Below are 23,994 nucleotides of genomic sequence, written 5' to 3'. Positions count from 1 at the left end.
GAGAAGTTGGAATGTTATATTGAGGTTGTATAGGACACTGGTCAGACCTCTTTTGGCGTGCTGTATACAGTCCTGGTCACCCAGTTGTACTAAGGGTATTTTAAGCTCAAGAGGGTTCAGAGAGATTTACCACGATGTTGCTGGGTATGGGTTTGAGTTATAAAGAAAGGCTGGATAGGTTGAGACTTTTTCACTGGAGTGTGGGAGGTTGAAGGTGACTTTAAAGATGTTTATAAAATCACAAGGGGTATAGACATGGTTAATGGTGGGTGACATTTCCCTACAATGGAGATTTCAAGACTAGGGGATATATTTGTAAGGCGAGAGGAGACAGAGTCAAAGAAGACTTGGGGGCATTTTTTTTTCACACAGAGGCTGGTTAGTGTGTGGAGTGGACTTCCTGAGGAAGTGGTGGATGCAGGCACAGTTATAACCTTTAAAAGTCACTTAGATATCTACATGAATAGGAAACGTTTGGAGGGATATGGGCCAGGAGCAGGCAGTTGAGACTAATGTAGTTTGACTTATGTTTGGTATAGATTGGTTGGACAGAAAGGTCTGTTTCCTTATGTATGGCTCTATAAATAATTATAGACAGGCAGGAGTATGCAAGACCACAGACAACCAGGCTGCATCAGGGGGTTGAGAAGTCCACGTTTCGAGAGTAACTCTTCTTCAGGATCACACCCGAAACATCGACCTCTGCATCTTTATTCCTGATGAAGGGCTTTTGCCCGAAACGTCGATTTTGCTGCTCCTTAGATGCTGCCTGAACTGCTGTGCTCTTCCAGCACCATTAATCCAGAATCTGGTTTCCAGCATCTGCAGTCATTGTTTTTATCTCCTTATGCTGCCTGTGTTCTTCCAGCCTCCCGCTTGTCTACTTTGGATTTCAGCATCTGCCTTTTGTTTTGTCTCTATAAATAATTCAACATATTGCAAAAGTCTGTGATTTAAATTCTGATGAAAATATTGAGCAGGTATGGCGCATTCGTGACTGGGAAAACAGTTTAGGGCCATGGCCTTTCGCAGGAACTCCGCTGAAATTTAGTGAAACCCTGATGGTTTACTCATCAAATCATCGAACTTGAATATAAAGCAGTAGTTGGAGGAACTGATCAGCGATTCGATCTGGACCTGTACATTGCGCAGCAGCTCAACGTGACCCACAAAGGTGTGCAGTCCTCAAGCTCCTCCTGCCAGCTCCGTCTCTCAGGGATGGCACTGAGTCCGGATTTCCTGTTATTCCGGACACACTTTTGTTCATGAAAAGGCGGGGCCGGTTGAAAAGTGTGTTTTTTTAATCATGTGATGCAACTTTGATCCAATGAGAAGAAGGTGAGTGATGTTCCTTACTTGTGAAGCGAACACATTCAAATGTTAAGTGACAAACACACACACATACACAGATAGAACTTGGGCCGAGAGGCGTTCACCGCACATTGATTTACAAGTTGTCAGGGGCTGCGGACTGGGAAAAGGAACACACCGAGAAAACCTTCTGTGGGTTTTAAGGGAAGGTAACCTTTGGAACCGAACCAAACCGACCCTCCCTGTGATCGTTTTTTTTTCCCTTCGAATATAAAGAGATCAACTGAGTGGAGTTACGGGGTGGGATCAATAGATGAGAACGGTTCAAGTTGTAGCTGGTTGTCAGGCTGAGGGCGACAAGAGGTCATTACGATCTGGCAAGATTTCTGTGCGTCTTTGGAAAGCTGGATAACTCCGTTTCGGGAGATATTTGCTTCGCGATGATGCTCGAGGAAATTATTTCTTTGTTTTGGAGTCCGCCTCTCAATCTGAACAGCTCTTTCTAACTTGAATAGAAATCTTTCTAACCTTGTACTCTGGGACTCTCATATATCCTGTGATCTGTGTTCTCAAGCAGATAACGCTCACTATCTCTGTACTATAGAAGATTTGTTTCTCTGACCTTGTACTCTGCAATTTATTTTATTAATCCTGTGTTGACAAATTTCTCACCTCTGATCCTGTGTTCTGAGAAATTTAAGTTACTAATCCTATGTCACGAGAGAGTTCTCACTGACCGTGTATTCTGGGAGAATTCTGTCTCTGTGTTACAGGAGATTTCCCTGTCTCAGCCACTCAACCTGTGCTCAGGGAGATTTTTCTGTTTCTGACCCCGCGTAACAGATTTCTCTCCCACCCTACATTTGGGAGAATTCTCTGTCTCTGACCCTGTATTACGGGAGGTTTCTGTCTCTGACTCTGTTCTGGGAGAATTCTCTGTCTCTGACCCTGTATTACGGGAGAGCTCCCTGTCTCTGACCCTGTGAGCTGGGGGAATTCCCTGTTGTGGTCTCTGACCCTGTATTACTGGAGCTTTCTCTGACCCTGTGAGCTGGAAGGTTTCTCTGTCTCTGACTCTGTGTTCTGGGAGAATTCCCTGTTTCGGTCTCTGACCCTGTATTACGGGAGATCTCTCTGTCTCTGACTCTGTGGTCTGGGAGGTTTCTCTGTCTCTGACCCTGTGAGCTGGGAGAATTCCCTGTTTCGGTTTCTGACCCAGTGTTACGGGAGATTTCTCGCTGACCGTGTGCTCTCTGGAAACCTGTTTGCTCCGGGTGCTATGCACCAATTGGACCTGATTCTGCTGCCGCCGCCAACACTTTGTGACTGCAGGGACAGTTTTGGAAATGCCGGTCAGGAACAGGTACAACTTGGTGGACGATGTGGTTGACTCCAGGAGCCCCCTTTATAACGAAGAGGCTTTCGAGCACGGCATTCATTTCCAGGCCAAGGTAATGTCCATCAATAGCGCTACGTTCTTCACTTGTAATGTGCAAACAAATCCATCCGTCCCCACATAAAACTCTGAATGCAAAAGGCGCGAATCCTATCACTGGCTCCAACCGTTTCAGAAACAATCCCTGGTAATACCTCACACCTCGCTGTGGCCCCAACGGCAACAACAATACAAAAGGTTCAACTGAAACCTCAAGATTTAAATGTAGCTGATGCAACAGTTATGTTGCAGAAACATGAGGAGAACGCGCTATATTATTTAGTGATTTAATTTGATGTGAAGGTGCTGTTGGAATTCAAACCACATCCTGAACTTTTAGCACTCCTTGCCGTCGGCCCGTGACAGAGCCGCTTTTTAAACTGCAGTCGTATCTGGCACCCGTTCAAATCGTAATCGCGGCATGAGTTTGAAATCAACAAAAGAAATTCACTGGTCGCTTCCAGTCCTTTCAGCTTACAGCCTCCTCCCTCCCTCCCCAGCGCCGCATGGCCGAGATGTCTCGACCAGCTGCACGTTAATACAATGCACTCTGTTTGTTTTCAAGTATGTCGGGAGTTTGGATGTACAAAGGCCGAACAGTCGCGTGGAGATAGTGGCGGCCATGCGAAGGATACGGGTGAGTCAGTTTATATGCAGTGGATATTCTGCCTACATTACCTGATGTGTGGAGTTGTCCCACAATGGTCGGGAAGGCTCATGGTGAGAGTGCAGTCAGAGCAGTTACTGAGTGCCGAGATGAGTGAGAGCTGCTGTCTCTCTGCATCACAACAGATATGGGTTCACTCGGGGGTGCAGAGTCTGCATTGACCCCTGTGGCAAAAGCAATGGGGAGCACAGATTCAGTCTTTTGTGGCAGATGTAGTGAAACACTTATAACGGCAATCTAAACAAATTAATGTGTTTTTAAGTTAAAAATCACACAACACAGGTTATAGTCCAAAAGATTTATTTGAAAGCACGAGCTTTCAGAGTGCCGCACCTTCATCAGGTAGACAACCACCTCATAAAGTCCAACACTTGATCAGTTTATTTATTTACTCCAAACTTCCTGATTAGTTTGGGTTTGCACCACCTACAACATCCACTCTACTTGCAACAAGTAATTCAACTCCTGACTCCCAAAACCTGTTAACAATCTACAAGGCACAAGTCAGGAATGTGATAGAATGTTGACCACTTGCCTGGATGGGTGCAGCTCCAAGAATGCTCAAGAAGTTTGACCCATCCAGGACAAAGTATCACATTCATAAATATCTATTCCCTCCACGATGGATGATCAGTAGCAGCAGTGCGTAGAATCTACAAGACAACACTGTGGAAATTCATCAAGTCTTGATAACCTTCCAAATTCATGACCACTACAGTTTTCAAAGGACCATAGTGGCACGACCAGGGGACACCAACCTTCTGAGTTTCCCTCCAAGCTACTCACCACCCTGACTTGGAAATATAGCATTGTTCTTTGGACTGAAGGGTCTGTTTTCGTGCTGTACATCTCTATGACTCTATGGTCATTCTTCAGCCATTCTCCTGCTGAAATCTCCATCAATCCCTTCATTGTCAAAACTAGATTTAATCCAATGCTATCCCTACCTTTCTACCCTCTTTGCCCATAAATGCCAGCTGCTTTAAATGTATTCAGTAACAACTTGGAGATAGATAGAAAGAAAGAAAAATGTAGGGAGGAACATTTCAGAGCTTATAATCTTGGCTACCCATGGTGGAGCAATTTAGAAGTGTCTAGTCAATCTTTCAATTGACATCACAAAAAACAGATTTGTGGGAGGTTGGTGAGTGCAGATTGTCCATTGCACATCTTACATTGCAGCAGTTCAGAACAGTCCTAGATGCGAAATTGTAACTCTGCTTTCTCTCCACAGAACCTGCCAGACCTGCTTAGTTTCTCTAGCAATTTCTTTTCTTAAAGCATGTCGGCATTAAAATAGAAATATTTTATGGGGAAACTGTGTTTCATGGCAGTTACCTATGTGATACATAATGCCTGTGATTAAAAACAGAAAATGCTAGGAATACTCTGCAGAGCTGGAAGCACTTGTGAAGTGAAAAGCTGAGTTAAAGTTTCAGATTTTCATAATGCTGACTATAGATTGCATCAGCAGTACCATAGAAGCAGCACCGTAGAAGCAAAAAACTGGGAAGTAAACAAAGTTTCTCCCCTTCACTAAAAATGTATTGGATTGCTTTAAAATATTTGCAATGTACTCGAGTAAAGCATTGAATTTAACTTTACTTGATTTTAAAAGCATTCTCATATTACAGCCTTTTCGCATCCACATTAATGTCTTTTATTTTGTAATTTCTCTCTCCTCCTTCAATATATGAATTTATGAGCTGAAGCTGGGAGTATTTGCATAGACAGATAACGACCGGTACATGTTGAAATACAGTGTTCCCTGCAGAACATCACTGAATAGATGTACATTTTCTAGTATCATGCTTTGTCTACAATAGGTATAATTCATAAATTGCATGCGTTAGTCGCTAATGTGAACAATTATGAAGGAGCGATTTGTCCAAGGCCATTGCATTTGCTTATTGTAACAATCAAATAAAAAGAGCATGTTACTACCATGAATGTTCATGGTTTACTCCCCAATCTGTGTTGAGTAACTGATTTCAACCAGAACAACTGCAAAAATGCTACAATTGAGTTCATTGTCTTAAAGAAAGGCTAACTTATCCAGGGTCCTTGCTTCTGAACATTATCCAGCAATGACTCATACCACCTTGCCCAAGTAAAAGTGAATGTTGTAGTTGAGTGAGGATTGGCTAATCTGTGACGCCTATTACAATTTAACAACCTATTGGTTTTGCTAATATTCCTCAAGTATAAGTTGGGAAAGGAAACTGATTGAGCTGGGGTTTAAGCTCAGTGACAAAATAGTGTTACTCACTTCTGACCTCAGAGAACAAATTCCAGATATGTTTCCATCTTGTGTGGTAACTGGCGTAATCACTAAACAAAATCCATCACCAGAATACCAGAAGCAGATATTAAAGTAGTCAAAATCTTCCTTAACGGTGCGGATAATTTAAAGGAAGTATTTGGCGTGTCTTCATTGATTGAGACTCAGAAAACAGATTCTGAGTTAAACAAATTAGCAGATGCAGTTCACACTGAAGGAGTTCTGGAATACTAATATATTAAAAATGCAGTTCAGATGAGAAAGTGGAGACACCTCACAGACCTGTGGATAACAAATGCATGGTTGTTCATCAAATAGTGCTACTGTTCAAACATTGTAGGGAATGTTGTGAGTAACACATGAACTTTCCATAACAGAACATCTGAATAAACAGATATTTTATCTAGGCAAAACTTCATAAGGATGGAGTATAATTCTATAAACCCTATGTCAAACAGGTCAGGTCACAAGGAAATCTCAACATGAAATCGAATTGGAACCTTGAACACCTATTACCAGTTTTTGAAGAACCATTTAGTTGGATGTTAGTAGATTGTGTCAGACCACTACTAAAAGCAAAAGCAGGATCTAGTATATTGTTATAAATACAATAATCATATTTCCAGAAACTATTACATTAACAGTTACACTAAGGTGATAATGGAAAAATTAGCACAGTTTTTTACTTGTTATAGCCTGTCAACTGGAATATAATCTGATCAAAGTTCTAACTTTAAATCTAAAACTTTCCAGAACATAACCAGTCATTTAGAGTCATAGAGATATACAGCACGAAAACAGACCCTTCGGACCAACTCGTCCATGCTGACCAGATATCCTAACCTAATCAATTCCCATTTGTCAGAACTTGTCCCATATCTCTCTAAACCCTGCCTATTTGTATACCCATCCAGATGCCTTTTAAATGTTGCAATTGTAACAGCCTCCACCACTTCTTCTCGCAGCTCATTCCATACACGCACCACCCTCTGCATGAAAAAGGGGCCTCTTAGGGCCCTTTTAAATTTTTCCTCTCTCACCCTAAACCAATGCCCTTTAGTTCAAACAATTGTAGTCAATTGTCTACCTACCTCAAATGCAGGAAGCTTTGGAGAGATGCCATCAGAATCTTAAAACAATGATTAATGCAAATTGTCATGAATATCCAAAGGACATATACAAAGGATTAGATTCCTTACTGTTTGCTAGCCGATTTTCCCCAAATAAGTCTATGAAGTTTAGTCCCCTTGAATTGATCCATTGCCATAAATTGTGTGGACCATTAAAATTCATTAAGGAAATGTTATTAAAGCAGAAAGATTAATCACCAATGTTGAATTACATGTCCATGTTTTTAGAGATGCTCACAGGAGCACAAAAGCATTTTTGAACTTTGTAAGCAAAAATGAAGCTGTGGACAGATAAACATGCTAAGATTGGAACATTTCTTGCAAGAATCAAAGTAATGGTATTATCACCTCTGCATGGTGAACCCCTGAAAGTGAAATTCAGTGATCCAAACAAGGTAGTTAGGAGGATTAATAAAGTGATTCATCTGATAGATACTCCTGATTGTAGGAAGAAGTGTTGGATATGTCACATAAACATGTTGAAGCAATAAATAAAGGTAAAGGTACATAGTCTTACCAAACCATAGGACTGCTGTCTCGTTAGAGACAGATGTCTTGTGATGGTTTAACCTGAGGGTCACCACATCTCAGGTGAGGAGAGTGAATGAGGAGAGAGTCCTTAATAATGCTGCAGGGAAAAGGATAAGAGAGAGTAAGTGTATCAGTTTATTAAAGTGATGGAGGATTATAGAGCCTGAAGGGGTGAGATAGAAGGAGATATAGACTGGTTACATAGTGAGTCTACAATTTAATTAGCTATTATGGAAAGATTGGGTCAGTTAGACACTGTTTTCAATTTTTAAAAATTCATTTGTGGATTGTTTTAAGCGGACCCCAGTCGATGTTTTTATTCACTCAAGGGATTGGGTGTTGGTGGTTGTGCCAGCATTTATTGCCCGTCCTTAGTGCCCTTGAGAAGGTGGTGGTGAGCTGCCTTCTTGAACTGCTGCAGTTCATTTCCTGTGGGTTGAACCACAATGCCATTAGGGAGAGACTTCCAGGATTTTGATCCAGTGACAGTGAAGGAATGGCCATACATTTCTAAGTCCGTATGGTGAGCGGCTTGGAGAGGAACCTGAAAGTGATGGTGTTCCCCTGTATCTGCTGGCCTGTCCTTCTGGTTGTGAGTTGTCATTAGTTTGGAAGGTGCTGCCTAAGGATCTTTGGAGAATTTCTGCAGTGCATCTTGTAGATAGTACACACTGCTGTGACTGAGCATAGGTGGTGGAGGGAGTGGATGCTTGAGGATGTAGTGCCAATCAAGTGGGTTGCTTTATCCTGGAAGAGGACATATTTAGAGAAAGGACATCAGAAAGATAACTTAGGAAGTATAAGGACATCTGTAAATGTACTATTTTAGCTATCCAGAAAATTAAAAAAACACAACACCAGGTTATCGTTCAACAGGTTTATTTGGAAGCTCTAGCTTTCGGAGCACTGCTCCTTCATCAGGTAGCTGTGGAGCAGGACCATAATACACAGAATTTATAGCAAAAAGATTACAGTGTCATACAGCTGAAATGATATATTGAACAAACCTAGATTGCCATTAAAGTACAGAAAATAGGCATAGCAAATCAGTACCTATAAAGTTACATCCTTGTCAGTTAAACACAGAGAAACAAGTACAAATGGAAGCTGAGATTCAATATATGCTGGAGAATCACTTGATTGAACCTACAAAGCATCTGGATTTCACTGGTGGTGTTAATTCCTAAGCCAGATAATTCAATTAGATTCTGCATAGAGTTCAGAAAAGTACATGCAGTCACGAGTGTCCTCAGTTAGACTATTGTATTGACAGATTTGGTTGTGCTACATTTCTTTCTAAGATTCACCTATTAAAGCGGTACTGGAAAATGCTGTTAACGTCAAAGGGCTAAGGAGATGATAGCTTTTCTCAAACCAAATGGATTTATCAATGTTGTTTCATGCCATTTGGGTTTAAATGCATGACAGCTACATTTCAAAGGCTTATGAGTGAAATTGAAGTTGAAGTATCTAACTTATTTATTTAGGGGATGTCATAATATATAATAATACATGAGACGAACATGTAAAACACTTAGAGGACCTCCTTAAGCAATTACAGTTTGCTTAATTAGTGATAAATCTGGCCAAAAGTGAATTCACAAGAACATGAGTTACTTACCTAGTGTATATTATAGAACACAGGCAAATATTGCCAAGAATAGCAAAAGTGAAAGCAGTGATGAAATTCCTCATTCCTAAAATTATGCAAGAAATCATGAGATTTTTAGAATTATCTGTGTTTATAAGAAATTTGGACACAACTTTAGTACAATATCTGTATTTTTAATAATGTTGTTACATTAGCAGGTAATAATGGTATGGTCAGCCAGTGGTATAGTCAGCAAAAGGCAAAGAAGCCTTTGAGAAGCCGAAGGAAATCCTAATAAATGAGCTGGTTTTGGCTGCCCCTGCCTTTACCAAAATTTTCAAAACAGTAATTCATGCTAGAAACCGAAGCGTAGGTGCAGTTTTATTGTAAAATGTTGAGTCAGGAGTAGAAAAACTAGTGGAATACTTTTCCATGAAATTGAATCAATAACAAAGTAAGTACTCTATTTAGAAAAGGAAACTTCAGATCTTTAATACTTTGACATCTATGTCCAATGTTATTCCAGTGAAACATTAATCTTTACTGACCATAATCCACAGACATTCATTGAAAAATTTAAAACTTGAAATGCAAGACTGTTCAGATGGTGTCTATTGATTCAACCATTAAATGTAAAGGTTGTTCACATTACTGACAAGGAAAAACGTAATCACAGATGTATTTAAAAAAATGTAAAATGATGAAATAAGTTAAGAATGTTAAGAAATGGTAAGACTTTTATAAGAGGGAAGTGAGGATGAATGGATGTCAGTCTTATGTTTTGTTGTCTATGTGTCACATGTTACATGTGATGAAATGTATTTTTGAAATCACGTTTCATCATTTTTAAGGATGAAATCATGTAAAAGCCACATCTTTTTATCTTATTTAATTTTGGACTTTGGAATAAAAGACAAGAGATACTACTTTACACTGAGCAAAGAGATGGCCATAGTTTTAAAAATATGTTTATTGGAGAGCACTGTGAGTTGTACACAATATTGCTTTTTGCTAGAACAGTGAAAGCACCAAACTAACCTGTGTCTCTGTCCTGTGTGGAGGTACCAGAGAGTCTCCATTAACAGCTAGTTGGCTCCCACTTGCTTTTCTCTGCATTTTGTCCTCTTTCTTCATTCCAATCATTGGAGCAGCTGGAAGATAGTGTTGGCTATGCCATCCCATAAAACATTCAGGATCAAGCACTTCCTCGTCACAACGATGAAATGAAATTGGCCATTCTACAGTGGATCTGGATGAAAACCAGCCACAAGATCAGGTACAACTGCAAGAAGAGACACGAGAGAAGAAGCAAGCTGGGACTGTAAAGGAATTCACCACTGGCATGCAATCAGCAATGGCTATCTTCCCTGATCTCTCTTTCCACCAGAGAAGTGTAATGGAAGTGCAGATCTGAACAAAGGTTGACCAGGGAAAAGTGCAATTTCCTTCCCTATTTCGTGGTTTATTTTGTGAAAGATATTGAATTGAGTCATAGAGATGTACAACACAGAAACGGACTCTTCATCCATGCTGACCAGATATCCTGACCTAATCTATTCCCATATGCAAGCACTAATCCCTCTAAACCCTTTCTATTCATATACCCATCAAAATGCCTTTTAAATGCTGTCATAACACCAGACTCCACCTCTTTCTCTGGCAGCTCATTCCATACACACATCACCCTCTGTGTGAAAATGTTGCCCCTTAGGTCCCTTTTATATCTTTCCCCTCTCACCTGAAACCTATGTCCTCTAGTTCTGGACTCCCCCACCGCAGGGAAAAGACCTTGTCTATTAATCCTATCCATGCCCTCATGACTTTATAAATCTCTACAAGGTCACCCCTCAGCCTCCGACGCTCCAGAGAAAATAGCTCCAGCCTATTCCCTATATCTCAAATCCTCGAAACTTGGCAACATCCTTGTAAATCTTTTATGAAGATTGAGATTGAAAACAAAATTACTTATTTGAAAGGAAAAAAAGAGACTTTTAGAGATCTTTAGAGACTCTAAAAGGGGCAAATTCTCAACTAGTGAGTGAAAGACAGCACTCGTATGCAAACAAACTTGCCTCATCAGCAAATAGCTAAAAGGAATTGGAAGAAACAAAAAAAACAGATCAACTTCTGTGGTTCAGATTATTGCTATCAAACTGCATTTTCCTGATTTTCTTTTTCTCTCATCTTTAATACCCATGTCTTGCTTATGCCTTGCTTAACCTACAGTAAACAAAGATGGTCATAATAGTGAAATCATAATGCTATAAGCTGTGCTAAAAGTCAGATAAATTGTGGTTCTCTATTTAATTACTACTTGACATTGGGACGGATCAATTTTTAAATAACAATGCTGCTTTGGAAAGTAGATGGTTTTGGGAGATTATCGACACTCTGAGACTCCTTTTGTCTGTAGAGTTGTCATCCAAAATAACTAATGAGCATACTGTCATTTTAAAGGTGCAGGTATCAATTGTCTGAAATCAGGCCATTACAATAATTATAACTGTTGCTTAGTAAAGAACAGTAGATTATCTAACCATCTGATTACTTCAGATGATGGTCTTTTAACCTTAAAAATAGAGAGGGAGAAAAACTGCAGGCTGCTACAACTAAATTATGTAATGCACCTACATAAAATCTGCAGGAAAAGAAGACCACTGACATCACTAAGTTTTCAATATTTTTATCAATAATTAGAGGTCTTTTGGAAATAGAGTAACTTGTGTTAAGTTACAGTGTGCAAATTTGATTGAATAAAAGTTGAATTTACTCAACAACACTCCACATAGATAAAATATTGTTATCTCACCATGTTGTTTAAAAACTAATAGAACATAGGAAAGGGAATAGGCTATTCAGCCCTTCATTAAACCGGGACTGTATCCTCAATAGCACAATGATTCTGGATTCCTATCATTCATATCTTTATTAGGGTTGAATAGGTTCCCCGTTCTCCTCATCTTTGTTCTTGCCTTTGCATCACTTCATACACTAATCTTGCCATGTTTCAGTGACCTTTTGTAACCTTACATCCGCTTTGAAAGGTATTGCACATTTGTTCCTCTGCTCACTCACTAATATTCATATCCTCCATCATTAATGGCTAGTTGTTCATTTAGTCATTATGGTGAGGTCTTTTGTAGGTTTCTTTTGAACATGTTCATTTTCTTTGTCTTAATTTTCTCTCTTCTCCACTCCATTTCCATTTTTAACTTTCGCCCAATTAAATGGTTTAAGATACGTTAGAGGATCTGAGAAGTAATGTTGAAAAATGGCACAATTTATTGAATTTATTTTGTGTTGCACTTATCAGGATAAATTGCAAGAATACCATTAAAGGGAAAACTGACATTTATACTCTATGAAAGAAAAATTCCAATTGTCCTGATGAGTGCAATATGAAAGACTTCAACAAAATCTTCCACCCTCAGGCAACTGTCTGTGTGGAGTTTGCACATTTTACCCCATGTCTCCGTGGGTTTCCTCTGGGTGCTCTGATTTCCTCTCTCAGTTGAAAAATCCACCAGTTAGGTGGATTGGCCATGCTAAATTGCCAGGGATGTGCAGTCTCGGGGGATTGGCTTTGGGAAATGCAGCGTTCTGGGGATAGGGCACAGGGGTCTGGGTGAGATGCTATTCAGAGGGTTGGTATGGACTCGATGGGCTGAAGGCCTGCTTCCATACTATAGGGATTCTATGAAAATGTGTCTATTTTTCCAGCAATAACCAAGTTCTAAACTATCAAGAATTGATTTATAACTGAGGGTTACTATAGTAAACTGTTATTAGCTATTGTTAGAATCTATAGCCGAGTAACCCTTGGCAGTGTTGCATCTTCACTATTTTAGTCCAGCCTTTTAATCCTTTTTTGATAATTTTGGAATCTTATTCTAAAATGTTAATATATTAATAGGGGAAAATATACTCTTCCCAAAAATATACTTGTCTTTCTTTTTCAGGTAGCTTATAAAGCTAGCTCCATTTGAAAATGATCAGCGCACAGGAATAATTTGGCATTCTGCAAAGACTTGTTTTGTGTTGAACTTCGTTTTGTGGTTTACAGTAACAATTATCTGAACTGGACAATAGTTTAACATTGAGAATCCAATGATAATTATTTTTATTACTTGTCATTTGCAATAGTAATGCTACTTCACTATGGAGAATGTCTAATGTGTAAATCTGAACTGTAGTTTTCTTACTAGGATTTCAGTTCAGTTTAATACTATAGCTGTACTAATAATACTTTAGATTTATTCTTTCCAAAATTGGCTGTGTCAGGACAGATCATTTGTGAGCTATGCAACCCTAGGATTAAATGGTTCTAACTCTATTATTTGTGGTGAATGTGGTGAGGTATTGTTCAATTCACTTTCAGCAATGAATTAAAAAGCTTTGCCTAAGTATAAAATGCAAGATTACATTTCCTTTTGTATAATAATACCAATCTCCAAATAATTTAACAGCTTTGACGGATAATGGTGGTAGCTTTTATGAAATTATATTGTATTGTCATGCAATTATGAAAATGTTTTCTTTGATTTTCTAAGAAACATTTCCACTTCTTCTGTATGATTATAAATAAGGCAGTTAGATAATTATAGCATATAGTCACATAGTATGTACCGAAGGACTCTGGTAGCACAATTGTATTGTCCCTTCTTCTTGTTGCTCATCTCTGTGAGACAGCATTGTATACATAGATGAAGATACAGTAGAGATACGTAGATCTCTATAAAACTTAATTGCTTTATTAAGTACTTAAGTGAAAGATTCATACATTTACCTACGAGAGATATTTCAATCATTATCCTTTACTTTCTTGGGTTCTGGTACCAAGCATTATTACCTGGTAGAGTTACCAGTAGGCCAGGCTGGAACACTTCTCAGCAGATGCCGTGCCTCCTGACATAGGGTACCTCTTCACAGCTGTTAAGCTCAGAGTTACTGTTAAAATTGGGGCTTTCTTGGGCTGCTTTTTAGACAGTTCAGACCTGTGAAATTGGCATTCCAATTTCCTTATTTGGAATTGCTAGTGAAATGTGCCCAAATGGTTTTATTATACAAAACTCGAAATTGTAGAATTTCTTTGGTTTCTGCAAATCCTTCTCCCTTTTATGGTCTCAACTGTACCTTACCCCTAATTGGTTTTCATTGTAGCTGGAATGTCATTCTGTTCATTCTTTCTGTTCATTGGAAAATGTAGGGTAACAGGGATTGGGTGGGATGCTCTTCAGAGGTTTGGTGTTGACTCAATGGGGCAGGTGACCTGCTTCCACATTGTAGAGATTCTATTATGATTCTTGGGTGTGGTAACCTACTCACCTCAGAGAACTGTTTTTTTTTCCTACAAAGTCTTCTGTCTGGCTTACAGATAACTTGTTCCAGTCCATCACAAAATCTCATATTGACTGGGGTGACATGTTGGCTCAGTGGTTAGCACTCCTGTCTCATAGCGCCAGAGATCCAGGTTTGATTCTGGCCTCGGGCGACTGCCTGTGTGGAGTTTGCACTTTCTCCTTGTGTCTGCATTGGTTTCCTCCCACAGTCCAAAGATATACAGGTTTCGTGGCTTGGCCATGCTAAATTGTACATTGTACCCAGGGATGTGTAGGCTAGATGGATTAGCTATGGTAGATGTGGGGTTACAGGATATGGTAAAGGGCTGAATCTGGGAGGATGCTCTTCAGGGGGTCAATGTGAACTCAATGGGCCAATTGGCCTCCTTCTTGTTGGTAGGAGTTCTATGGTTCTATGTTTTCCATATCTTTGGCCTTATCCAACACTCTGAACCAGAAAACCTGAGATAAGTCCCACCCGCGAAGGAGGTGGGTGTATCATAACATGCACCAAAAGGTGTAGGGTGGCACAGTGGCTCAGTGGTTAGCACTGCTGCCTCACAGCACCAGGGTTCCAGGTTCACTTCCAACCTCGGGAGTCTGTGTGGAGTTTGCACATTTTCCCCGTGTCTGCATGGGTTTCCTCCAGGTGCTCTGGTTTCCTCTCACATTCCGAAGATGTGCAGGTCAGGCGAATTGGCCATGCTAAATTGCCCATAGTGCAAGGTGCATTAGTCAGAGGGAAATGGGTATGGATGGGTTACTCTTCAGAGGGTGGTTGAGTCGAAGGGCCTGTTTCCACACCATAGGGAATCTAATCAAAAAAAAGGTTGATTGAAAATAATTTATGATATATACCTTACAATTGGCAAAAGAAAATAATATTGTGCCTGTAATAGTCCTGTAAAATGGATATGCAAACAAAACTCTGACTAAAATAGAATGGAGAATTAAAGGATTTAGATTCATTCGATCTTTGCTACTTTTTATATTGTGCTGCTAAAATGGCTCTCTGTGCACTTTCACAGTGTAGGGGCTGGAAGATTCAGTTAAAGTGAAAAACTTGTTTGTCTTTCTGTGAGCAAAAATTTGTAGCAGTCAGATATCAGCCTTTAGTCAATGAAATAAACAACTTGTTCAAGAACGATGTCAGTGAAAATACCTAAGCTTCATACCAATTATTACCTGTTGAATGGCGCTCAATAATTTCTGAATGATAACTTAAAGCCACAACTATCTAAACAGAAGGTGACCAGTTTTGTAACTCACTTTTTAACCATGTGCCATTTTTCTTTGTGAATTGAGGGAAAATGCAACAATTGCATGCTTTGAATAGTTTAGCTACGGTTTCACAGGCAGCCTGAACTGGTGATAAGGTTTTCCAAGACAATTGTTGGTGCAGTTTTCCTGCATATAATTTCTCATTATCGTTAATTATTTGCTCATTAAATAGATGTGTAATGCTTCCTTGGTTTTTATTGCATTTTCCTTTAGAGAGTTTTCCAGCCCCTCAGCCTGGAGCCTCCCATGACCTTGAAAGTTGTGCTGGTATTGAGTATAAGGCTGTTGCCCCACATTTGCTTTATGGCTCAAAGTTTCAAGTGGGGTTGGAATGTAAATTGCTATTTGCAATGCAAGGCATGTTTTTTTTTAAATTTTGCATTTTACTGCTGATCTAATTTAATTATAAATGATCAGTATGCTGTAAAAATTACTGCAGGCAGTATGGAATCTGTACTAATTCAATCAAAGAACACAGTTGTCTTTCGGGATTATTTTATTTTTATGAAGTCAGTCACTAAAATAAGTTAGCTACGTATTGAACTATGGCATGATTCAACTCAGAAAGTTCGCGAATCGCTTTCAAAGCTAAATGCTCACTAAGATCCCTTATGACCATAAGGTAAAGGAGCAGAATTAGGCCATTTGGCCCTTCGAGTTTGCTCCACTGATATGTTTCTCAATCCCAATCTCCTGATTTCTCCCAGTAACCCTCAATCTCCTTACTCATCAAGAATTTATTTATCTCTGTCTTAAATATACTCAATGACTTGCCCTTCACAGTCCTCTGAGGCAATGAGTTCCATAGATTAACCAGCTTCTGGCTAAAGAAATTCCTCCCCATCTCAGTTCTGAAAAGAAAAAAACATGTCTTCACTCTGAGGCTGTGCCCTCTGGTCCTAGTCTCTCCTACTCATGGAAACATCTTCTCCAAGTCCACTCCAAAGAGGCCTCTCAGCACTCTGTGTGTTTCAATCAGATCACACACCCTGCTTTTCCATCCGTCTTATGCTCCCTTGATCAGAAGCATCATATACAAGCTTTGTTTCATGTTAAGCAGAAAATGCAAAAAGTTGTTCCAGCTTTTGTCAATAGACAATAGACAATAGACAATAGGTGCAGGAGTAGGCCATTCTGCCCTTTGAGCCTGCACCACCATTCATTATGATCATGGCTGATCATCCTCAATCAGTATCCTGTTCCTGCCTTATCTCCATAACCCTTGATTCCACTATCCTTGAGAGCTCTATCCAACTCTTTCTTAAATGAATCCAGAGACTGGGCCTCCACTGCCCTCTGGGGAAGAGCATTCCACACAGCCACCAATCTCTGGGTGAAGAAGTTTCTCCTCATCTCTGTCCTAAATGGCCTTCCCCTTATTTTTAAGCTGTTTCCTCTGGTTCGGGATTCACCCATCAGCGGAAACATGTTTCCTGCCTCCAGAGTGTCCTTTCTACTTTTGTCTATACCTCCATGTATGTTAGGACGTAGAGAAAGATTATGTTTCAGATGACACTGAAAGCACTTTTGAAAGTTGATGCAAATTTAACAAATATACCTGATTCAAAATTATTCAAGAATGGAGGGAGACAGAGAGAAGAAACCGTGGGCTAGTTAGTCTAACATCTGTTTAGAAGAAAATCTGGATTAAAGCTACACTAAATTTTGATCAACAAATGATTCAAGGATTACGAAGGGCAAAAGGGAGAGTGGACTTGAGATCACAATTCTGTCAACCTCAGTGAATGGTAAACAAGGCTTGATGGGCTGAATGGCTTACTTCTGCTGCTGTTTGAGAACCAAGAAGAATACAGAAGGTTCAGAGGGAAAGTGAAAAAGCAAATAAGAGAAGTGAAGAAGGATTATGGGAAAAGACTGGTGGCCAACATGAAGGAATATCCCAAAGTCGTCTATAGGCAGGAGTGAAGGGACCTGGGTACATTGATGCATTGATCACTGAAGGAGGAAAGATAGGAAGAGAAGGCAGTTAACAAAGCATGCAGTGTTCTGAGTTTATGAATAAGAACATAGAGTACAAGTGCAAGGAGATTATAGTGAACTTATATAAATACATGTTATACGTCTGGAATATTTTGTGTAGTCTGGACACCAAATTATAGTGAACAGCCATAAGAGATTTGCAAATTTATTCCAGGATGAGAAACTTCAGTTATGAGGTTAGACTAGTGTGGTTGGGACTGTTCACCTTGGAGAGAAGAAGGCTGAGGAGATCTGATTAAAGTCTTCAAAATCATGAAATGTCTGGATGGCATAGATAGGAAAAAAACTGTATCCACTTATAAAAGATCAAGAATGAGATAGTACAGAAATAAGTCATTTGTGAATGTGGAAAATGTGATATTAATTAAAAAAAAACCTTTTTCACACAAAAAGCAGTTTGGGTGGAATATGCTACCTGTAAGTATGGCAGAGGCAGAGTCAATGGTTATTTGAATAGAAATAATAGGAAAAAGAAAGGTGAATGGCACTAAGTCATAATGCTTATTGTAAAGCTGCGTGCAGACACAAGGGGCTACCTGCTGCACTGTAGCAGTTCCGTAAATGCGATCTTTCTCACCTCCCTTCTTTCTTAGCTGAAGCCTGGCTCCCTTGTTAATTTGGACTTCCACGTATACTTTGATAAGTTGGATCCAGATATTACTGTCAATGTTTGAATTTTGTCAGTGATTATGGATGGACTTCTGGTCATGTCATGGTTATTTTCAATTAGTTGCTTTTGATGACATATTTTAGTGGAGAAATCTTTTGGAGAAAAGAAATTGAATTATTTTGTGAGGAGAAGAATAATGTTCCTACAGACATTAAAACAAATTGATAAGCCTCCAGTTAAATGTACAATAAGCCTTACAAAGCCTTTGATCTGATCTGAATTAGTTAATCCCATTTAAAGTAGTGGAGGAGACTTCATATTTGACCTCAATTTTCATGCACAATTGGATTGTCCAATGAAGTATATGTGTGTATATTGAAAAATAAGTGTATAATGGCAATGGCAATCAACTGGCAATCTTTCACTTAGCATAAATAAACCACAAACTGGTTGTTGTTATTGGAGGTCAAGCTGCTTAGCTCCAGGACATCACCGGAGAAGTTTCTTGGGTTATGTCCAGTGCCCAAACATGTGTAACTCCTCCACTAAAGGTTATCTTCCAGCAGAAGTAGGGATGTTCCCAGGTGATGTTCAGTACCATTTGCAACTACTTGGATAATAGAACAATATGCGCTGGCATACAGCAAGACCCTGTCACAATTCAGACCTGGACTGATTAAGGACAAGTAATATTTGTGTCAGGAAAGGGTCAGCCAGTGACTATCGCTAACAAAGGGGGAATTTAACCATGTCCCTTTGATACTCAGTGGCATTGCGATCGCTGAATTCTCACCATCAACACCCTAGAGGGGTTTACTATTGACAATAATCTTGACAGCTAGCCATATAAATAAAATGGCTACAAGAACAGGAGTATTATAAGCCTGGTAACTTTGGCTGAGGGGGAAATGGATTAAAAAGGCAAGGTAAGACAACGCAAGGTTCAGATGACATCAGTATCCAGGTAAGCTTAGAAAGAGTGCTCTGACAGCCACTGAAGAGCCTAGAGGTACACTCTGCTCTAGTCTGTAAGCTGGGTGCATGTCCCTTAGAGCAGTGTCCTTGCTGCAGCATTATAATAATGGTTGTCAGTGCAGCCCGAGTTGCTGCGTCGAAGTGCAATATTGTCCTGTAAGTGGATTGCCAATGTGCCATGATATTTCTCAGATGCTGGCATATGTCAGATGTCAATGTCCAGCAATGTAAGGTGCATGTGGCTGGTGCCAATGGATGGTGCCTTGAGATGTTGATGCCTGGTTTCCAAAATGGAGAGGGAGTTAGAGGTTGGTCCGAACAAGTAGTGAACTCAATCCATCAGGAGCTCTTTCTGCTTTCCTTATTGAGTTTTCCCAAAGCTGAGCTTGTTGGTAAGTTTGGTAAGAATGGAGACTAAATAATGTGATGAAGCAAGTTGAGCTGTTAACAAGATATTTAATGTGCAATAATGACTGTCAGTTGGCAACTCGCCAGTGCCTAGCAACAGTGAAAAACATAAAAGATGGTGTGAGTTGCTTCTGACATCAAGATGATCCTTGCCACAATTATTACTCAGTTCTGCCACACACCTTGTTGTAGTCCACATTGCCCAGACCCCAATAAGATTCCTCCTTTATATAACCATTCCTTCACTGTAGTTTGGGTAAAATTATGGAGCTCCCTTCCTAATTGCAATGTAGATGTCATTTGCACCCCAGAGGCTACAGTGGTGCAAGAAAGCCGCTCAGCACCACGTTTTCCAGTGCAACGGGCACTGACAACACATGCTAGCATTGCCAGCAGCACTCAAATCCCAAGAACTGTTTTAAAAAAAAACCTGAACTGAAAACAGAAAATGCTGAAATTCTCTGCTGAAATGGCAGTATCTGTGGGAAATAAAACAAAGTTAACATTTCAGGTTAATGACCTTTCATTCAAACGTGTGTGAAATTTAAAGTACTTTTAAAGAATTTGATTTGATTCTGAATCCTTTCGGCAAACTCCAGTTCATAATTATAGAACAATACAGGGGAGAAGACCCTTTTCCTAATTGTGCCCATGTTGGTGCTTTGATTAAACATTCCAGTTGTTCCTCCTCTTTTGCTTTCAAATATTTTTCCAGCTTCCCCTTGAAATATATAATTGAATATACTTTAACTGACCTGCCAGGCAATCCATTATCAGCCCCAGTAACAATTTGTTGTATAAAAATCCTGTCCTTCTTCACACCTTGGATTCTTTTGGCAGTTACTTTAAATCTGTATCCATGGGTTATCATCCATTTTGCCAACTCAGTCAGTAGCTGTCCAGCTTACATACACAGAACAGACAGTTGGAAAAGGTACCATATCTCAAGATGTACTGCTGCTTTCTGTAAGGAGAAGAAAACAGGAGGAGGACTTTAAAAGAAAATGCAACATAGTGTGAAGTTTAATAACAGGGTATTGCAAGAATGGATCAATCCGTTGTCACATGGAATGTATATGGCCCACTGTTTGCCATTCTTTAGCTGGCATTCAAACCTGAACTGAGACCTGAGTGCAAAAGTTACAAGAAATCAGACAGCACTGCAGCAAAACTAGGATGGAAATCAGTTAGTTCAGTTAGTTGAATGGCTGGTTTGTGATGGAGGAACGATTCCAACAAGTGGGTTCAATTTGCACACTGGCTGAGGTCACCATAAAGATACTGCCATCTTGACCTCACTGTTGCCTGATGCATGGTGACCCTTGGGTTAAACTCACCATCACTCATTTCTCTCTATGGAATTTACTCATGCTTGGGCATTTGGTGCATCATAGAATTACTAAAATGTAATAATTTGTATTGCCTGTAACGTGATTTAACTCCTTTCAAGTATGCCTGACAGAAATTAACAAACATTACCTCCATCTGAAAGAATGTTGATTTCACTCTGGTGTCAGTACTTGTTCGTGGTAGAATTGAGGACCCAGGCGTGTGACCTACTTCTGGAATGTCCAGTATTGAAGGAACTGGGATCCTCCAGAACAGAAATTTTCAGCTACATTGGGTAAATGCCACCTCCTTTTTCAATTTCTTCCTGGGAGTTGAGGTGGAAAACCTCTTGATTTCAGAGAACATGATCCAGCCACATTTTGTGCCTCTGAAGCCAGAGTAATAGGTTTCCTCACCTGCCTTAAAGGGCACGGCTGACTTAGTTGAGTATTCATAACAATTTTGGCTGATTTCTTGGCCATTATTCGTCTGATAATGTACAGCAAGTGACAAGATTCATTCTCATGACTCAGGATTCTGTGTTACCAGTCCAACATTAGAGAGAACACCTCATCAGTATGCTAATATACCACCATTCCCTATGTGGAAGTGTATGTTTCTGATAGTAAAAACACTTTAGCAGAATCTAAATGGATATTTTGTTTCCTGGCAAGTATAAGGTTAGTGGCGCCATTGTTAAAATTCCATGGTGCATTTGTATAGAGTGGTTTATGCACATATTGGAATGTTTGTGTGTTTTAATGTTTATATTGTTAAATGCATCCAATCTGTGCAAATGTTGAATTATTTTTTGAAAAGTAAACAATTCAAAAAAAGCGGATTTCTCTACTCACACTGAGCTGATTGCATATCCATATAAAGTAACACATCGACACTAGAACTGCCCAGGAAACAGAACAGTGAAGTGATAAGTTGAAGTGTGAAAAAGACCAGGGAATCTGACGTAGTGGTTATGATCTGCCTGAGCCAGTATTCCTTCCCTTTCCTGAGTATCACATTTTTGAGATTCTCTTCCTCCTCCTAAAATGCTACATTCATCTTATATCATTTTTGTCCATCTGTGTAGAACCCAGGGGGTAAAATAAAAGCTGAAGAAGAAAATGCTGATGAACTGAATTGCTCCATAAAGTTCAAAGTGATGGTGGTAAATGTCACGGCTCACTGGGGAAGCACACTGAGGCTCAATTCCAGCTATTCCCTGAGTCATCACAAAAGTTAAAGTTTTCAAAAGAAAAATGCAAAGTCCCCAAGCAACCTGATTTTCAGGCTTAGATTCATAGAAGCCCAAACCAGATTCTGTACTTAACAAAAATCACTATTAAATACAGGTAATTAGATGCTAGTTACAAGTAAGCAACTAACTTAAATTAAAACTCTAAACCACTTTTCTCCTCTTAACCCTCCTCCCCTTGCAAATACACACACAGATATAAATAAAGGGAGAAAAGATATGTGTGATGAGAACACTGGTAAAATAGTTCTGTGATCTTTATCCATAAGATCTGTGGAGTTGATTCTTGCTGATCTGAAATGTTTTCCTTGACCTTTCTTTATGTGAAAACTTCCAGTTTGCATGAAATACGGGGTGGCTGGTTCTTTTTTTTTATTTGATTTACTATTGTCACATGTACCTAGGTACAGTGAAAAGTTTTGCTTTTCATGCAGTATAGACAGATCATACCATACTAAATGTATAAGGGTAATACCATATTATGACTGCAGAAAAGTGCACAAAAACAAGGTCAAATTTAAATATGAAATTTTAGAGGTCCATTCTGAAGTCTAATAACAGCAGAGAAGAAGCAGTTCTTGAATCTGTTAGTACATGTGTTTAAGCTTATCTCTTATGCAATAGCTTATCTAATTCAAAGCTACAACTTGTAACAAGGAAAGATAAGCTGGTGTTCTTGTGGTTAAATGTGATTACTGCACAAAACTGAGAGAGATAGGGATTTTGGCTGCTGCAGATCTCTTCATTTCTCTTCTGGTCTGACAAAGTTTCTCTCTGCCTTGTTCACAGCCCAATCTGTTCAGCTGTTTGACAACCAATTACATAATTATGAACAGACAGAGGACCTTTGTCATTGATAACTGGTCCCTAGTCCACAACCAATCAACTTCACTTATAAACAACCCCTTGGCTCCAGTTCATCTGCATGCATATTGCTCAAACACACAACTTCACAAACAGGGTTCAGAAAAAGTATCAAATTCCTTATTTTGAAAACATGCAGCTATTATTGTAAATCCCTGGGTTTCAGACAATTCCTTTTCAGTTAGTTCACAGTTTCAAATATAGTAAGATAGAGTCTTTTCATAAATGAGAAGCCATTGTGCTATGATCATTTCAGCAAAGTCTTATTTTGTGAAGTATTTTAGCAGTATGGTTGAATCTATCCTTTTCCTGAAAATTGAAAAAGTAATTGCAAAATTGCTTTAAAAGAATATGTAACTCAAGTTAGGATGACCATGCCCAGGAGATGTGACTCCAGCAGAATATCTAATTAAAGTATTTTTTTGAAGTACTATCTGGAGTTTCACTTCTTGAAAAAAAGGTGATTGATCAAGAGTTTATATGTCCAGGACCCTGGTGCTGGCTAATATTATCCATAAGAGTAAAAAATCCTTAAGGGTTTCTAAATTTTATGTAAGAGAACAATTTGGTCAGAGATATTAATGTTGGGGTCAGTGGGTTTGGAGGTAGGAAATTGTATTAGAATCAAAATGTCTGTAATTCATTGAGAAGAGAGTGGTAATATGGGAGTTGCCATTGTGCTGCCAGACCATAGGGCTGTTCTCTCATTAGAGAGAGACGACTGGTGGTAAGTTAATCTGAGGGCCACCATACGTCAGGCAAGGGGAGATGTTGAGAAGGAGAGTCCTTCATGGTAACCTCAGCTGGTGATGGGAATTGAACCCACACTGTTGGCATCGCACTGCTTTGTAAACATCTAGCTAACTGAGCTAAATCAACCCCGGTGGTAATGTAATGCAGTATTGAGTGCGGAACCAGTGTAGTCTGCTTACCCTTGTGTGGAATGGGGAGAAAAGATGGGTGGTGTAGGTTCATTTTGTGCAGACATT

The 23,994-nt window shown here is 39.5% G+C and overlaps 1 protein-coding gene and 1 pseudogene across 2 annotated transcripts in view; both read left to right on the top strand.

Annotated features, from left to right (window-relative positions):
• Positions 1 to 1,320: 1,320 nt before the first annotated feature.
• The window catches only part of si:dkey-34e4.1 (carboxyl-terminal PDZ ligand of neuronal nitric oxide synthase protein), a 122,273-nt gene continuing 99,599 nt past the window's right edge, over positions 1,321 to 23,994 (top strand). The window contains exons 1-2 of one of the 2 annotated variants that reach the window (XM_043720256.1): positions 1,321 to 1,338; positions 3,312 to 3,383. In XM_043720256.1, coding sequence (XP_043576191.1) covers positions 3,369 to 3,383 — 15 coding nt within the window. In that variant the 5' untranslated portion in view covers positions 1,321 to 1,338; positions 3,312 to 3,368. Of the gene's footprint in view, positions 1,339 to 1,418; positions 2,763 to 3,311; positions 3,384 to 23,994 lie in introns of those variants that run through there. The other variant, XM_043720255.1, reaches the window with a different exon arrangement.
• LOC122564875 lies at positions 10,117 to 10,271 on the top strand (annotated as a pseudogene).

Source organism: Chiloscyllium plagiosum, chromosome 30 (assembly GCF_004010195.1).
Source record: "Chiloscyllium plagiosum isolate BGI_BamShark_2017 chromosome 30, ASM401019v2, whole genome shotgun sequence".
NCBI classification, from domain to species: Eukaryota; Metazoa; Chordata; class Chondrichthyes; order Orectolobiformes; family Hemiscylliidae; genus Chiloscyllium; species Chiloscyllium plagiosum.
This window is presented reverse-complemented; position numbering and strand designations above follow the sequence as displayed.